General features: G+C 39.2%; 1 protein-coding gene across 2 annotated transcripts; it reads left to right on the forward strand.

Moving 5' to 3' along the window:
• Positions 1–893: 893 nt before the first annotated feature.
• On the forward strand, positions 894–5,787 carry prl (prolactin). Of its 2 annotated transcripts, XM_004570313.3 has the most exons (5): positions 894–2,186; positions 3,191–3,303; positions 3,659–3,766; positions 4,505–4,687; positions 4,803–5,787. In XM_004570313.3, exons 1-5 carry the CDS (start codon positions 2,144–2,146, stop codon positions 4,992–4,994), a joined length of 639 nt encoding a protein of 212 aa, XP_004570370.1. In that variant the 5' UTR covers positions 894–2,143; the 3' UTR covers positions 4,995–5,787. The 2 variants fall into 2 exon arrangements, with proteins under 2 accessions (XP_004570370.1, XP_076739006.1); XM_076882891.1 differs by lacking the exon at positions 894–2,186 and having other exon boundaries at positions 2,825–3,303.
• The last annotated feature ends 6,952 nt before the right edge of the window (positions 5,788–12,739 follow it).

Here is a 12,739-nt window from a genome sequence, read left to right on the forward strand (position 1 = left end):
AAATGTTTGTAGTGTTTGCAACTTCAATCCACCAGTGCAGTCTGGAGTCCATCTGTAAACACTGGGATAATCCAGCCATCCATTTACTTAGCCTCTTATCCGAATCAGGCTCTTTCGGGGAGCCTTGAGTCAATCTCAGCTATTGACATGGGCGACCAGTCCATCCCAGGACTAAGAAAGAGAAAAAGACAAGAATTCAAACTCACATTCACACCTATGACCAGTTTAGAAACACCAGTTAAGCTTATATGAATGCATGGGAGGAAGCCTGGAGTACCTGAGAAGCCAGAAAACACAGCGACAAGATGCAAAGTCCACACACAAACGTCTCCATGGCATAACAACACCAAAAGGTGGCTAATTTATATAAACTTTTCATGTGGTATAGACATGAAAACTCATAGATTAGCAAATCAGGCAGAGAAAGAGTAAAACCTTGTTGAAGGTGACCTGTGATGGTGATCTAGTGAAAATACTTTTTTGGGTTCGGGCATGGGAAAAGTTTCATCTTCATGAGTGGGCTCTAGGAAAGAGGCAGCGCCATAATCAGCTCTGCTAAAATCTCCATGGATTGCACACAAACCTGATGGAAAGAGCTGCTTGGAAAAAAATATCAATAAAATCATCATAAATTAAATCACAGCACCATTAAGAATGAGGTGATTACAGACTTTGTCGGTCGCCAAAGACGAGACCAACAAGGATCAATTGCTGATACTCTATAAAACGAGATGAAATCTCAGAAAAGCTGAATTTTACGTCATGTCGTTTGTTTTTTGTCACTTCTCACCAGTTAGCCCAGTAACCCCCCCCCCCCCCCCCCCCCACAAACACACACACACACACCCTGGAAAAGGAATGGGGGATGTGTGTGTGTGTGTGTGTGTGTACTTCCGTGTTTGTCCAGCAGATGCCTCCACTGCCTGTATTTTGCAAAATGAGTTTGCGGGTGAGAAGAGCAAGGTCTAACTCTACTCAAAGGTTAAAAGCATACTAAATAGGCACAAGTATGACCTGGTGTACATAAGTATACTGTGTAATGCTTTATAATAACCATCAATAGTAATGCAAAGATACATGTTTAGTTGACAAGATTCAAGATGTTATTTTTTAAATCGTTACCACTTTTATTTACTCTTCACTAATCATTAATAACTGAAAGTGTGATTTTAGTTCAAATATGATGTTTCTTAGTTTTGGCAACAGGTGCCTACAGAGAAATGATAAACAACAGCATGTGCACATCTCAGCAGTATTTGATGCCTGATGATCAGGATGGTCTCACTGATCAGTAATTAAACTTTTATTATGTAACAATATTTATCATTAACAAATACATAGCATGACATTTAAGATCTTACGTGCTTACTGAGTCACTTCAGCTAAAACTGGTACGTATTACTAAGGAATTCATAATATTATTCTCATATTTTATTTATAACAATATTTTAATATTTTTCTAAATATTTGTGATTTGTAAAATACATTTGTAAGAAGATTAACGGTCAACTTACAAATTGTTTGGTCCCACAGCTCATCCTGGTTATTAAAACTGAAGATTTTCATTTCTACTTTGACTTATGTCATGTCATCTAGATCATTTAATGAGAATTGTAAGTTTAATGGCTTAAATGGAAGAAGCTCAAGGACTGAAAAGATCAGTTGTAATCCAGGTGTGTTAGAGTTGCGTTAGAGTTTTCGTGTCCTGTGGGAGAACCTGTTGGTTGGTTACGTCAAACCTGCATGTGTCACGGCGCTTTTACAAAACTTTATGTGAGCATTTTTATTCATCCACCCAATCAGAATCAGGAACAAACATTTTCCACCTTACCCCACCACACACACACACACACACACACACACACACACACACACACACACACACACACACACACACACACACACACACACACCTTATCAACCTGTGACTGCATCCTGTTGCATCCATTCAAAGCCCCTCCACCATGTTTCTCATTATAAACTGGTTCCAGCAAGTTCTTGACAATTAGCACACAGTCACCCTGCTCCTGCATAACCAAACAACTGGAGCCAAAGAACTATAAAATGGAGGCAAGATGGACCAAGAAGAAGAAAAAGCGACGAGGAGAAGAAGCGACGGCTAACGGACAGAAAAAGAAGAGAGATGGCTCAGAGAAGAACCAGTGGAACCAACCTCTTCATGACAGGTGAGCTCAGCGTAGCCGTTTTACTTCTGAAAACTGATTTGTACAGAACAGTCCACGATGCTTAGAATGGATCATTTGCTTTAAAAGAAAATGTTAGAAGTTAAAATCTGCGTTTATGAAAATGTAAATGTTCAGACCTGAGGTTCTACAGTTTTGTACCAACAAGATACAAATTTGTAAGCGTGATTATATTTAGAAACAACACTGTTACAAGTTTGCTCACCAGCACTGACAACCAAACTGCATAACATCAATATATGCATCTGTATCGCATATATTAAACGTAAATATCATCCTATTAACATTGTTTATTGCAGTGGTCTGATCATTTCTTTGCCCTATATAAACCAAATTTAGATTAGCTTTCAATAAAATTATATGACACGTACCATTCATTCACTAATATACTTTTTTCACTAAGTGTTCTTGCTTGTTATTCAACGTATTGTAGTAATTATTAAAAAAATATATTTTTTTTGGTTTTTTTAAAGGGGATTTTAAAAAGTTATGTTTAAAAATGATTGCACCAGAGTTGGCTATTAATTTGTTTTTATTTATTTATTTATTATACTAGAAGTTAGAAAGCCATAATAATGTATTCTTAATGTATTTTTCAGTGCATAACATTTTGAATTAAATTAACCTAATAATTATAATGGCAGCACTGATGATGGCACTTTTGCATTGACTAAAGCCAGATTGAAAATCAGTTATCAGACCCAGCGTAATATTTATATTTATGATTAACAAGAAATTTTGTTTCTATAAATAAAGTATACCTTTTATAGATTAGATGCAGGTCAGAAATTTGAACTCAAACATAAAAGAAAAATAAGGAAAAGCAAATGACAGCTGTACCTGTTGAATGATGCTCACATTCCACCCAGCCCCCCCGATAAGCAGACGTAAGAGAAAAAGAGGGAAAAAGCCAAAAGGACACCAAACTGTGGCCCTGCAGCTGCTTTCTCTAACTCTGCCTCCGCTCATCTTTTCATGCTTCACAGTGTTGTGTGTGGTGGCAATGTGCAGAGCCGTCCCCATCAACGAACTGCTCGAGCGAGCCTCTCAGCACTCTGACAAACTGCACTCGCTCAGCACGACGCTCACCCAGGAGCTGGTCTGTACCTGTTTGTGTGTGTGTGTTTGCACTGTAAATGAAATGTCACAGTCTCCCCAAACATAAAAAACACAAACTTCCTGTTTAAACCCGATGCTTCCTTATTAGCTTGACATGCAGTGCAGTGGGTCTGCTTGAAGCTGCCTCATCTTCAGGAACTATGCACTGAATTACAGCAAACAATTTTAACTGATCTATTCGAGCAGGACAATATTCATTTAATGTCCTGAAAAGTGGGGATTGAAAGCCTTTCTGTTGAATTAAAGCATTCTGCATCCTTACGTTCCATCACAGAGAAAAATCTGTTCGTTTTCTTTTTTTAAAGAGACTAACGCTCAACTTCTGTCCCTCCCAGGACTCTCACTTCCCTCCTATAGGCAGGGTGATCATGCCGCGTCCCGCAATGTGCCACACCTCCTCTCTACAGACGCCCATTGACAAGGACCAAGCACTTCAAGTATCGGTAAGTGCTTTTACTCCAGTATTGACATTATTGTTTGCTTCCATGTGCTTTAACCACATATTATTCAGTTTTGTATTTAACACCTTCCCCACTGTCTCTTATACATCAAATTGAATGTCAACCTTGCAAGCTCATGCGAAATACATTATATTCCAGAGACCCCTTTAAGCAGTAAGTCATTTAAAGAGTACTTTGAGAATGACTGTGTGGATTTGACTGTCTACAAAAGCTAATGAGAAAAAAAGGGGCATTTTCAACACAATTCAATGATATCTGTTTTATTTAGATGGAGCAAAGTCACAACAAGTTGCCTTTAGGTGCTTTATATTGTAGGGTAAAGACTAGAGAGAAAAAACCACAACAATCAGATGACCCCCTTGGTGACGGTGGGAAGGAAAAACTTCCTTTTTACAGAACTTCCTTTCGCAGAACCAGCCTCGGATTCAGCTGTGATCGATTTAGGGTAATCGGAGGTAAACAGGCCAAAAGAGACACTGTGGAAGAGAGCCTGAGTTTTATAATCGCTAATGATCAAATGCAGAGTGGTGTGTAAACACACAGACACTGAAAAGAGGAAACACTGAGTGCATCATGGGAAGTCCCCTGCCCCCCTTTTAACTTTAGTTAGACAAAAGTAAGAAATCTGTATCTGACTGACACAAATCTGCATACTGCTTCTGTTTTCCCACAAACATCTTCACCTTCTTGTGGTATTGTTTCTATTTATTTCTTGTCCAGGAGTCAGATTTGATGTCCCTGGCTCGCTCCCTCCTCCAAGCCTGGTCAGACCCTCTCGTACTCCTGTCCTCCTCCGCTAGTGCCCTGCCTCACCCAGCACAAAGCACCATATTCAACAAGATCCAGGAGATGCAGCAGTACTCCAAAAGTCTCAAGGATGGCCTGGATGTACTATCTAGCAAGGTGTGTAAGAGATGGCTGCAGGAGCTTTGGGGGGAAAATAAAAAGTTATTTTCATTTACAGTGCAAATACAAAATGTATCATTAAAATGATTTTTCCCGGCCTGTTTGTGTCCAGATGGGTTCATCTGCTCAGGCCATCACTTCACTGCCCTACCGAGGAGGCACCAGCCTCGGCCAGGACAAGATTACCAAGTTGATCAACTTCAACTTTCTGCTGTCCTGCCTCCGTCGGGACTCTCACAAGATTGACAGCTTCCTGAAAGTCCTACGCTGCCGGGCAGCAAAGATGCAACCAGAGATGTGCTGAAGAGTGGGTGTCCAGCCTGACTCTGTGGGGAGATTGTTCTGAAAGCTAGTACTGCCTATAGAATTATACATGGTACTATATTCCTACCTGCTGATTAGTTTTGCAACACGAGGATAAGGAGGAGTTATAAGTTACAAAAACACATAAAAATTGACCTTCTTGCTCCATTTCTCAGTGTGTATGTATAAATTAAAGCTGCTTTCAGCTGTTGCCTTATTCTCAAGGGGTTACCACAGTGGATCGCTCCCCTTGTTTAATTGTGTTTTATGCTGGATGGCCTTCCTGATGCAACCCCAAAGAAGTTTGTGTCTCCTCCTGGGATTATGCCAGGAGATCTTTTGCTTGTTTATGCACACGTGTAAACCTTTACACTATGGAGGATTGTTAAATAGTAGCCTTAAAGGTTAACAGATTTAAAGTATAGGAAGGGGAGCTGCAGACTGTTGTCCGACCTTAGTAATGTGTCATTGTCTTTCTTGATGGAGCACCTTTCCATTTTGATTTCCAGCTGGCCTGGCATTATGAAGTGACCAGACAGTGGTCACGAATGGAAGCAAATCGGTGTGTCAACCTGTGACTCCTCCTCATCCTTTTGTTGTGTTAAAGCAGTATCCCCACAAAGTCATACTACTAAAGGAGAAAATGAGTGGAGAATGTTTTCTTCCTAACTAATGCTTAATTAACTGCAGCATTTGCACTTTAGATTAAATGACATCTTTTAAAAAGCATTGTTGCCTTAGTGCCTTTTAACTGAACTGTTTCTTTTAAATCTGTATTTCATTAAAGTTTTTCTTGCACAGTAGAATGTTGTCACTTATTCTTTGTTTTAATGGAAATCAGTAGCGTGCATGTAACAGCCTGAGCTCATTGATCTCACTATATAATCAGTGGAGTTCCACCGGGGTTCTGTTCTGTTTTCCTTAGGTAGTATTATCAAAAGGCACAGCATTTTCATTCTATGCAGATGATACCCAGCTTTATCTATCCATGAAGCCAGATGACACACACCAGTTAGTTAAACTAGTGGAAGTATACCATCAACACTGACACAAATACAAGAAAACAGCCTTTGAATAGCTGTCCACTGTAGTTAGCACTATTCAATTTAATTCAATTTTATTTATATAGCGCCAAATCACAACAAAAGTCGCCTCAAGGCGCTTCATAAGAGAAAAACCCAACAATCATATGACCCCCTATGAGCAAGCACTTTGGCGACAGCGGGAAGGAAAACTCCCTTTTAACAGGAAGAAACCTCCGGCAGAACCAGGCTCAGGGAGGGGCGGGGCCATCTGCTGCGACCGGTTGGGGTGAGAGAAGGAAGACAGGATAAAGACATGCTGTGGAAGAGAGACAGAGATGAATAACAGATATGATTCAATGCAGAGAGGTCTGTGAACACATAGTGAGTGAGAAAGGTGACTGGAAAGGAAAAACTCAATGCATCATGGGAATCCCCGGCAGCCTACGTCTATTGCAGCATAACTAAGGGAGGATTCAGGGTCACCTGGTCCAGCCCTAACTATATGCTTTAGCAAAAAGGAAAGTTTGAAGCCTAATCTTGAAAGTAGAGATAGTGTCTGTCTCCTGAATCCAAACTGGAAGCTGGTTCCACAGAAGAGGGGCCTGAAAACTGAAGGCTCTGCCTCCCATTCTACTTTTAAATACTCTGGGAACAACAAGTAGGCCTGCAGAGCGAGAGCGAAGTGCTCTAATAGGGTGATATGGTACTACAAGGTCATTAAGATAAGATGGGGCCTGATTATTTAAGACCTTGTATGTGAGGAGCAGGATTTTGAATTCAATTCTGGACTTAACAGGAAGCCAATGAAGGGAAGCCAAAACAGGAGAAATCTGCTCTCTCTTTCTAGTCCCTGTCAGGACTCTTGCTGCAGCATTTTGGATTAACTGAAGGCTTTTCAGGGAGTTTTTTGGACATCCTGATAATAATGAATTACAGTCGTCCAGCCTGGAAGTAATAAATGCATGAACTAGTTTTTCAGCGTCACTCTGAGACAGGATATTTCTAATTTTAGAGATGTTGTTCAAATGGAAGAACGCAGTCTTACATATTTGTTTAATATGTGCGTTGAAGGACATGTCCTGGTCAAAAATGACTCCAAGGTTCCTCACAGCGTTACTGGAGGCCAAGGTAATGCCATCCAGAGGAAGAATCTGCTTAGATACCATATTTCTAGGCTTTTCAGGGCCGAGTACAATAACCTCAGTTTGATCTGAATTAAGAAGCAGAAAGTTAGCGGCCATCCAGCTCTTTATGTCTTAAGACATTCCTGCAGTTTAACTAATTGGTGTGTGTTATCTGGCTTCATGGACAGATAGAGCTGGGTGTCATCTGCATAGCAGTGAAAATGTATGCTATGTCTTCTAATGATGCTGCCTAAGGGAAGCATGTATAATGTAAACAGAATTGGTCCTAGCACTGAACCCTGTGGAACTCCATAATTAACCTCAGTGTGTGAAGAGGACTCTCCATTTACATGCACAAACTGGAGTCTATTAGATAGATATGATACAAACCACTGCAGTGCAGTACCTGTAATACCTACAGCATGTTCTAATCGCTCTAATAGGATATTGTGGTCGACAGTATCGAACGCTGCACTGAGGTCTAGCAGGACAAGCACAGAGATGAGTCCACTGTCAGAGGCCATAAGAAGATCATTTGTAACCTTCACTAAAGCTGTTTCTGTGCTGTGCTGAGCTCTGAAACCTGACTGAAACTCTTCAAATAAACCATTCCTCTGCAGATGATCTGTTAGCTGTTTGACAACTACTCTTTCAAGGATTTCTGATATGAAAGGAAGGTTGTAGATTGGCCTATAATTAGCTAAGACTGCTGGGTCTAGAGATGCTTTTTGAGTAAAGGTTTAACTACAGCCAGCTTGAAGGCCTGTGGTACATAGCCGATTATTAGAGATAGGTTGATCATATTTAAGATCGAAGAATTAATTAATGGCAGGACTTCTTTGAGCAGTTTTGTAGGAATGGGGTCTAAAAGACACGTTGATGGTTTGGAGGAAGTAATTATTGAAGTTAACTCAGAAAGATCAATTGGAGAAAAAGAGTCTAACTTAACATCAATGGTACTAAGAGTAGCTGTAGATAATATTACATCTGTGGGGTGATTACTGGTAATTTTTTCTCTAATGATAAAAATTTTATTTGTGAAGAAGTTCATGAAGTCATTACTAGTTAACGTTAAAGGGATTGTTGGCTCAACAGAGCTCTGACTTTTTGTCAGCCTGGCTACAGAGCTGAAGAGAAACCTGGGGTTGTTCTGATTTTCTTCAATCAGTGATGAATAGTAAGATGTTCTGGCTTTGCGGAGGGCTTTCTTATAAAGCAGCAAACTATGGGTGAAGGGGTTAAACACATGTGTAGGACTGCTTTCTTGCATTTGCACAATATCTCTAAATAATATCTCTATGTCTCAGAGTAATGCTGAAAAACTAGTTCATATATTTATTACTTCTACTGGCCTACTGTAATTGATTATTATAAAGATGTCCTAAAAGTACTGATGGGGAAAGAGCATGCATATTTCACCCATATTCGCTTTGCTTCATTGCCCCCCTGCTGAGTCCTAAATTGAATTTAAAATCCTTCTAGTCACATACAATGTCTTGAATAATCAGGCCTTATCTTATCTTAAATACCTTAGAGTAGTGTATCACCCCAATAGAGTAATTTGCGTTTCCCTATGATATTGAATAGAAAGCACAGCCTTCAGTTTTCAGGGCTCTCTTCCGTGGAAACATCTCCCAATTTGGATATGGGAGACAACTTTTGTGATTAGGCTTAAGACTTTAAACTCAAAGCTTTTTGATATAGCATATAGTTAGGGCTGGAGGAGGTGATCCTGAATCCTTCCTTAGTTACCCTGCAATAGGTCTAGGCTGCTTGGGGCTTGATGCACTGTGTTTCTACTCCATTTTGCATTTAATCATTAATTAATGTGCTGGCCTTAATTTTTAATTATTAATCATAGGCTCTCTTCCACAGTGTGTATTTTGTCCTATGTTCCTTCCTTTACTCCGACTGGTAGCAGCAGATGGCTGCTTCTCCCTGAGCCTGGTTCTGCTGGAGTTTTTCCCTTCCCACTGTCGCCATGTGCTTGATTGGTGTTGCTTGATTGTTGGGTCTTTCCCTGTATTATTGTAGGGTCTCTTCCTTACAATAAAACCTTGATGTGACTGTTGTGATTTGGCGATGTACAAATGAAACTGAATTGAATAGGACTACAGAAGCATTGTCAGTGACACAAATGCATTGGTGGTGGACTGGGACTGTATACGGCTCATTCCATCCAAAGTCATCAAATTTAAAAAAAAAGAAAGAACCCTTCCCACCATCACAAATCGTCCTTAAAATGTTCCAGTTGAAAGATATACTTTCTAATAAGATTCGTGCAAAACTTCTTGTTAACAATATATTAGTTATAGATGCATCAAATTTGTCCTCATATTAACTCACGTTCAGAGTAGAGCGAGAATCTCACATTTTTTTAAAGAGAAAGAGAGAAATTCTTCCACAAATAGTGACATAGTTACTGCAGAGTAACAATGTCACTATTTCTGGACAACTGCAGAGGGCGCTCAACAACCTTGTTTTTATTTTGGAGCATAAGTAGAATACAGCCGTTGAGCCCCACACTGCAAAGAGAGGTGCACCTGATGAATCACTCTTATCAGTGCACGCACTCGTGCTGATTGCAACTACTTGCAATTGGTCATCAAACATTGAGTGCAATTTCTGAGCAGCCATCGATGTTTCCTAATCACAAAAAGCTGCAGTTCTATGTTCACTCTAATGTGACTGAGCCATTGGCAAACTGGCAGCAATATTTTTAAACTTGAAAAAAAAATTGGTTCACCTCTTTGCTTTTAGGGTTTTGGATAAAAATGCACAGACCTGCTTTATTTTAAACTCCATGTACAGCTGCCAACTGAGAGAACAATGTTTTGTGTGTTTTTGTGTGGAGATGATTATTATATGTAGCATAATGATATAAGTGGTTATAACTCATTATTCATATATAGGGATTGAAAAAGGCCTGTTCTTGGAAAAAACAGGAGATCCCTCCTTTCAGAGCATTTGAAATTCTATATAATTGGTTTAAAAGCAAAGACAGTCAAACTGATGGTTCCAGGTCTCATTGTTTAACTAAGATCTTATTTTATTTTAACAGAGAAACAAATTGTGACCCTGAAGTAACATTTCTGTAAAGGTTTGATGAGAAAAACTGACATCCCTATAGTAACCCTTAAAAAAATTATCTAAAAATTAAATTTTTAGAAAGTAGCATCAATTGGTGATTATAAATTTCCCATAGCTTTGAATATGACTGCGAATGGTCTGCCTGCAGTTTAAACTGCCAAAAGTCATGTCCACCTCATTTCATCCATTACTTACTGCTACGTGCATTAACTATTCATTTTTGGGAATTAAAGTAGCGGCAAGTTATTTGGGAGCTGAAGAGGAATAAAGAATCTCATCAGGATTTAGAATATCTGCCCTCTATGTGTCACCTCAGTATTATCCCCACTTGTCTTTTTAAAGAAGTCTTTGACACTATTGGACACGGAAAAAAACTAATCTTGATGCAACAGTTCTTTCAAATTTTAGGCCAATCTCATTAAACTTCCTTTCCTGTCCAAAGTCCAGGAGAAAAATTGAAATAAATGAAATATTTCAGTTCAGGTTTACATTGCGCTGAAACTGTGTTTTTAAAAGTTTTTAATGATCTTTTAATAATTGCTGCCTCAGGTAACTGCCATTTTAGTGTTTTTCAACCTTTAGTTTTTCATTTGAGGAACAAATAAATTCTGTTGTAAAAGAACCGCCTTTGAATATTCTAGAAAGTTGATTTTCTTAATCTAAAAGCAACACAGCAGCACTTTTTTAAGACCGGTGAGTAATGGCTGTACATTTCAGGAGAGAACTCTCTAGTATATATGAAGGACAGACAAGAAGCACTGTCTGCTAGAGTTTAACAAATGTCCTCCTCACAAACCTAGGCTTGGATAGATAAGGGAAGCATATCTGCACATAACATGCACCCACGCATCCTTCTTCCTCAGCTGCTGTGTTTATGCTTTCATGTATCTGTCCTGATTCCAGAGTTGGCGTTCAGTTTGAGCTCCAGTCTGCAGTCTGCTCTATTTTTAGCTCTGAGGCAGGAGGTGCTAAGTGAGGCAGCCGTCCCAGAAGTTCACAGTGAAAAGAAGCACATCTCTCTGAGGCACAGCATGATGGGAAAAGGAAACATGGAAAAATGGTGATCCTATACTTTGTCCATTGACTTGCACACCTGGGAGCTTCAGAAGAACCTGTTTAACTGTAACAATTAGCACTATGACTGAGTTAATATGTATCTTTTTAGCCTACATGAGTAAATAAAAAACTGACATTCGTCTGAAAATTGGGTTGCCGGGGTAGAAATATCATGAGTAGATAGGCATAGCACTCCATATCACAACATAACCACTTTTACAGGATGCGCTCATTGAGAAAAAGTCCCACTGTGTTCGGTAATGTTTGGAGAAGTTTGAATTTTGATCTCGTCTTCTTGAAGTATCAAAGGAAAACCCAAGCAACTCAAAGGGATCATGGATTAATAAAAAAGTTTAGCGATTCTGATTCCATTATTTATATCATTTATTGATTTCATTCCTAATTGATCCTTGTGATTTCTCACTGGGCTCTCATTGGCTCAGCTTTGAGAGTCACCACTATCGCTAAGCAGCAAAAACATTACATTTATGCATTTATGTGATCAGTGTTGGTCATTACTCAAAAAAGTCATGTACTACACATATTACACAGAACTGCTTTCTTAAAAGTGATGCAGTAATTACTCCCAGGAGAAAGTAATTCATTACATTACTTGTTATATTACTTTCACGTTTCTCTGTAAAATGACCTGAACTGCATTGTCTCATAATTATCATTTAACATTGTAAACATATAGGGTGTAGTCCCACACACCAACGCAGTTCTTTATCCTTATGAGGACACATATATCATCTTTTTCTTAGGTGGTGATAGCCGCAGTGATTCTACTTTACCTGAACAGGTAGAAACAGAGGCTGCCTCATAGGACAGCCAGATTACATATATGTGACGTTATAAAATATGATGCATTATTTTAGATTAAACAAAATATAAAGGTGAACCCAACCTTAAACATTTGCAGCAGTTATATTAATTAATAATAATATATAATATTATATTATAATGCATTAAGACCTCACAGTCAAAGGGTCAGGAAACAGAGACACACAGTTTTAGAAACTCTGCCTATCTTGCTGGAGACAATAGCTTTATTTAAGATAAGATAAGATAAACCTTTATTAGTTCCACATGTGAGAAATGTTTTGGTCATGGCAGAGAGTACAAAGAAACCTAATAGAATAGAATAAGATAAAATAGAATAACATACTATACAAAATAGATTAAAATACTTTGTTATGTTAGAAAATTGCTCTTGGTAATATTGCACAGGGTGAAACAGGGTGAAAGTTACCATTGTGCATTGGATGTGTGTGTGTGTGTGTGTGTGTGTGTGTGTGTGTGTGTGTGTGTGTGTGTGTGTGTGTGTGTGTGTGTGTGTGTGTGGTCATCTGCAGAGACCATGTTGTGGAGTCTGACAGCAGTAGGAAGGAAAGACCTGTGAAATCTCTCCGTCCCACACCGTGGGTGCTGCAGCCACTGAAGGAGCTGCT

The sequence above is a fragment of the Maylandia zebra genome, linkage group LG4 (genome assembly GCF_041146795.1).
Source record: "Maylandia zebra isolate NMK-2024a linkage group LG4, Mzebra_GT3a, whole genome shotgun sequence".
NCBI lineage: Eukaryota > Metazoa > Chordata > Actinopteri > Cichliformes > Cichlidae > Maylandia > Maylandia zebra.